Below are 6,000 nucleotides of genomic sequence, written 5' to 3' on the forward strand. Positions count from 1 at the left end.
GTAGTCCCTAACCTTTTTTGGCATCAGGGGCCGGTTTCATGGAAGGCAGTTTTTCTTTGGCCAGAGGTGGGGGTTAATCAGGTAGATTCTCATAAGGAGCATGCAACCTAGATCCCTCGCATGCGCAATTCACAATAGGGTTCCTGCTTCTATGAAAATGTTTTTTTTAAATATTTTGTTTGTTTTTGTATAGTTTTACACATACACATATTTACCAAGTTTTGAGTACTTTTTGTATATGCACAGATTCTTAAACAAAATGAGTTCATAATTATGAATTTTTTTCTGTTGCGAAATATAAGATACTATTCTATTATTTAAATAATATATAAACTTTATGTGTAAGTATCATTTCTAATAAACCATAAGTTATCACATTCAAAATGCAAAAGGACATAAAGTGAAAAGCTAAATATACCACCACACTGCTTGTCCTCTAATCCTGCTCTTCTACAACTTATGACACTTTCTTTATATCATTCTAGTAATTTTAAGTGTATATTCATGCAAATAGCTACATATTTTTACATAAACAAATTGGTGCATAATATATGCAATATGACTTTTACATTTTTAAAAAGTCTAGGTATTTTGCCATATTTATAGAAATATATATATTGTTCTTTCAATTTTAAAAATGCCACTGCTGATCTGACAGAAGACAGAGCTCCACTCACCTGCTGCTCACCTCCTGCTGTGCAGCTTGGTTCCTAACAGGCCATTGACCACTATGGTCCTCTGCTTTGCGGCGGCGGGGGGAGTGGTGGGGGGGAATGGGACGACACCTGCCTTATGGCACCTAACCAAGAATGACGGATAGTAAGCATTCAAAAACTGCTTGCTAATGATGATGCTTACATAGTATCTACTCTGTTCTAAGAGTTTTGCATATGTTAATTCATTTTAATTATCATAGCCCGCTGAGATGCACACTATTATTGTGCCCCTTTTTTGGCTGGACAAAAAAAAAAGTCATGGCAAAACTTTTAAATTACTTTCCTAAGGTCTTACACTAGCAAGGGAAAGATCTGAGGTTCTAGCCTGGGCAGTCTGACTTCAGAGTCCATACTCTTTTTTTTTTTCTTTTCTGAATTGGAGTCTCATTCCATCACCCAGGCTGGAGTCAAATGGCACAGTCACGGTCACCCCAGCATCAACCTGCTGGGCTCCAGTGATCCTTCTGCCTCAGCCTTCCAAGTAGCCGGAACTATAGGTACACACTACTCTGCCCAGCTAATTTTTTATTTATTGTAGAGATAAAGTCTCATCAAATTGCCTGGGCTAGTCTCGAACCCATGGGCTCAGGCAATCCACTCGCCTCGGCCGCCCAAATTGCTGGGATTACAGGCTGAGCCACTGAGCCCGGCTGAGTCCATGCTCTTAACCAGTGTGACAAATTTACTCAAAAGATGGAACCATGTCATTTGAATACAGTCCAGCAATTGGTAGATTTAAGGCAAGGTATTAAATGTGTTAGTCCCACAAGGTTAAGCATAATGTTTTCTTTGATTGATGTGGAAAAGCTAACGAGTTTACTTTCTAATGCTTCTGTTTTAACCCTTTTAGAACCAGTTCGAAGATACAAAACGCACCACAGTGATATCTTCAGCACTTCCAGTGAAAGCCCGTCTGTTATTTCGTCTGAATCAGACTTCAGACAAGGTGAGAGGCATCTGAGTCAAGCAAATTGTTGTTTAGAAGAAGCCACGAATATGATTCTTTGTCAGTAGTGTTGAAGTCCTGAAAAAGTCCTGAAAAAGAATACTGTATAAAATTTAAAAGTTATAAAAAGCTGATGGTTATTCACTAATAGTATCTTGGAGCTAAATAGTTTCATCAGATAATAATGTGGTCATTTATATCATAGAGGTAATAATTCGCTGTCTTTAAAAATAACATGACTTGGCCAGGCATGATGGCTATCACCTGTAATCCAAGTACGTTGGGAGACTGAGGTGAGAGGCTTGCCTGAGCCTAGGAGTTCGAGACCAACCTGGGCAACTTGATGAGACCTCATCCCTATAATAAATCAAAAAATTAGCCAGGTGTGGTAGCTTGTGCCTATAGTTTCAGCTACTCGGAAGCCTCAGGTAGCAGGATCGCCTGAGCCCAGCAGGGCAAGGCTACAGTAGCCATGACCATGCCACTGCTTCTTAGCCTAGGCAACTGAGTGAGACTCTGACTCAAAACATAAAAATGATAGCATGACATACCTCAAAAGAGTTTAATAACATTATGTCATTAATTTGGTTCTGTGAATACAATTTGTATAATTTATGTCTTCCAAGTGCTTATGTTTTAAATAAGATTACTTTTCTATTTTTATCACCTATGCCATTATTCCCTATTTGTTCATAATTAGTGAGAAGAAGTGAGGCCTCAAGAAGGTTTGAGTCTAGCAGTGGTCTCCCAGGGGTGGATGAAACCCCGAGTCAAGGCCATTTGCAGAGGCCAAGGTAAGCCATGTGAAAAATATTAATATTAATATATTTCCTGTGACAGGTGTGTATTTGTTTTTTATTTGAATCAAGCAAAATTTTTAATTTTTTCCAGTTGCCTTTCCCTTAGCACACCTTCTCTTTATAAAAGTTTTCAGAAATTCGTCCAATTACATGAAAGACAAGGTATTAGAATCTTTTAAAATCATAATTGCCTCTGCTTATTTATAGTCTGCGCCTGATTTTTAAATTTTTCAATATAAATATAAGGTAACTTAACAATTAGGAAGGTGAAGACATGGCATTAAAAATCTGTGAGAAACCAGACGTGGTGTCTTACGCCTATAATCCCAGCACTTTGGGAGGCTGAGGCAAGAAGATTGCCTGAGCCCAGGGGTTAGAGACCAGCCTGGGCAACATGGCGAGACCTCATCTCTATAGTAAATCAAAAAATTAGCCAGGCATGGTGGCCCATGTCTGTGGTTCCAGCTGAGGTGGAAGGATCACCTGAGCCCAGCAAGTCGAGGCTGCAGTGGCTGTGAGCGTGCCATTGCACTCCAGCCTGGGTGACAGAGTGAGACTTCTCAAAAGAAAAAAAAAAACTATGAGAAAAAGGTAAACCCTGATTTCAAGAGAGTAACATCTCTTTTGAAAGGCTAGAATAGGCTCACCCAGCAGGCTTTCAGTGAGTATTTATTTGTTGAATGAGTAATGAGTAGGTTACTACTAAGTAACCTATTATGTAAAAAGTTAATTATTCACATCTTTCCTGGCTTTAAAGAGGTTATCGGGTATTTTTTTTTAAGCCCAATTGAAGCTGTTTAGAGATCATTTGCATACTAAAATACATAGTGAATTTCTTGTAAGATGTTAGTATTATTCTTGTGCTAGACTTAGGATGGCGGTACTATAACCATGTGTTGATTTACTGTTTAAACTGAAAGGTATCAAGTCAATAGCATAAGTTTGTCATATATGTACAGTTCTTTTACACAAACAAATGGTATTGTTAATGCCAAGCTTTATTTTAGATTGGTAATATGATATTAGATAACTAGAGGTTGCTTCAGAATTTACTCCCAAAGTATGGGAATCTCGTAAACTCTATATTTTAGTTTGTTTAATTTAGTTGCCACCAAATACAAAAGAATGATTTGGAAACTAGCATAAATTTGCCCCTTAGCTAATTAATTCTGCCAGATACTGTTTCACACCTGTAAACTATTAATAGATCAGGTAACTCTAGCCATGTGATTAAAAGAGTTTATCCACAGTTTAGAGTCCAAGTAATTAAATATTTTGCACTAAAATTATTTTTAATTAATAGTCCAGTTTTTATTATATTTATTTCTTTTGCTTCTTGTACCCTTTAATATAGTCTATAATGTCCTATTTCCTTTGAAAAAAGCTCCAATTAAATATTCATTTACTTAAAGCAATTTATATATGCATAAGAGTATAATGTAAATATATATTATGCATATATATAATATAAATCACTGTTTCTTTGGGATGACCCCGCTTTGATCATTTTGAACAAAGAGATTAGTAGGCAAAGATAGATCAGTGTTTGGTATTACACAGTTTTCTTAATGAAGTAAAAGCATTTGGATGAACAGCAATAAAAAGCTAATATTGAATTGTACTAAGCTCAGTGTTGAATTGAGGGGAAAGTTTTTTAGAAGCCACTTTTCTCTATATACCTAATTTGGAAACTATGAATAGTTAGTCTTATACATTTTTTAGCTGACAATAGAAATAATGATAACAGCTTGAAGAATTATTGGAACTATGTGTTAACAATTGACTTACAGACAAATTGCTTTTTGTTTGTTCTTTAAAAACATATTAAGGCTGCATGTGGTGGCTCATGCCTGTAATCCTAGCACTTTGGGACATCAAGGTGGGAGGGTTGCTGGAGACCAGCATGTGCAACATTGCAAGATCCATTTCTACAAAAAAAATTTTTTAAATTAGTGGGGTATGGTGGTATATTCCTAGAATATCAGCTATTTGGGAGGCTGAGATGGGAGGATCGCTTGAGGCCAGGAATTTGAGGCTGCAGTAAGCCATGGTCATGTTATTCTACTCTAGTCTGGGTGACAGGGCAAGGTTATGTCTCTAAAAAAAAAAAAATACATGTTCATTCAAGCAAAATTAAATCATTTTATGAACTTTATGTTAATTTACTTGATAGGAAACCTCAAAAGTGTCAAGATTATGAAAGAAACTTAATTTTTATTGTTTCTAGATTTTAAGGAAACAATAACATTAAGGCCACCTTAGTTTGACAAATCCATGTTTTAGGCATAAACTATCTTTTTTCATACTTTATGAGGAGAAAAAACTCTGTGGTATTCATAGCATCTGAGTTAAATATAGGTGTAGGTGAGAGAAAATCATTTCAAGAAGTGAATTTTTAGGTGCATGTATGAGTTGTATAATACAAGTTGCTAAACTCCGTTTTTACTAGTTCCATCGGATGTGTGTGTGTATTGGGGTCTCACTGTGTTGCCCAGGCATGATCACAATGATCACAGCTCATGGCAGTCTTGACCTCCTGGGCTCAGGTGATCCTTTCACCTCAACATCCCAAGTGGCTGGGACTATAAGCACACACCACCACGACTGGCTTTTTTATTTATTTATTTATTTATTTATTTATTTATTTATTTATTTATTTATTTATTTATTTATTTATTTTAGAGATTAGGTTTTGCTGTGTTTCCCAGGCTGGTCTCGAACGCCTGGGCTCAAGCAATCCACCTGCCTTGGCCTCACAAAGAGCTGGAATTACATATATGAGCCACTGTGCCCAACCAACTAGTTTATCTTTTTTCTGCCCACAGAAATACACATTAACTAAAATATGGTCTAAATTCCTTACTCAAATGCAGAATTTTCTGAACATGCACAAAGATTTCTGATAACATCCTTAATATGTTGGTTTATAATCAGGAGGTTGTGCTTTGTTCTTTAGGTCACATATTTGTAAGATCTATAAATAGTGCTATATCTGTATGTGTTGCATGCTTCTTTATAAAAATTTCCATTCCCTTTAGCTAGAATGAAATGGCAAACAGATCAAGAGAGTGCTATTGATTTATATCATAGGGGCTGGGGGGGAGATTAACAGGAAATGATGAATCAGATCTAGCCGAATGAGTAATATTGGGATTCTGAGCTATCAAAAGTGCCTTTCAGTGACCAGAAAGGATATTCAAAGTTGTTTCCAAAATGAATCTCTGAGCCTTTGTATGTATTAGCTTTTGAAGTACAATTTATACTTAGTACATTCCCACTGGCTCTGTTCCTCTCTGTTGTTGAGGCATGCTTTTTTTTTCTGACTCTAAACAGAGTCAGAGTTGTTTCTGTTTTTGTCTTTCAAACTTTTCAGTCCTTTGGAAACTTTGGTCAGATACTGTGTTCAGAGAGATAATAAGGTAATCCTTTTTGCTACTTGTTAGTAACTCCGGTGTAAAATAACTTCAGTCAGAAGGCTTATATATATATATATATATATATATTTTTTTTTTTTTTTTTTTTTTTTTTTTTTTTTTTG

The 6,000-nt window shown here is 36.1% G+C and overlaps 1 protein-coding gene across 4 annotated transcripts in view; it reads left to right on the forward strand.

The window, feature by feature from the left end:
• Positions 1 to 6,000, forward strand: part of PTPN13 (protein tyrosine phosphatase, non-receptor type 13) — a 146,925-nt gene that overhangs the window by 64,458 nt on the left and 76,467 nt on the right. For all 4 annotated transcript variants that reach the window (XM_008058360.1, XM_008058361.1, XM_008058363.1 and 1 more), the window contains exons 7-8: positions 1,567 to 1,662; positions 2,363 to 2,456. In XM_008058360.1, coding sequence (XP_008056551.1) covers positions 1,567 to 1,662; positions 2,363 to 2,456 — 190 coding nt within the window. The remainder of the gene's footprint in view (positions 1 to 1,566; positions 1,663 to 2,362; positions 2,457 to 6,000) is intronic.

Source organism: Carlito syrichta, unplaced genomic scaffold (genome assembly GCF_000164805.1).
Source record: "Carlito syrichta isolate Samal-C Ts95f unplaced genomic scaffold, Tarsius_syrichta-2.0.1 Scaffold303314, whole genome shotgun sequence".
Classification (NCBI taxonomy): domain Eukaryota; kingdom Metazoa; phylum Chordata; class Mammalia; order Primates; family Tarsiidae; genus Carlito; species Carlito syrichta.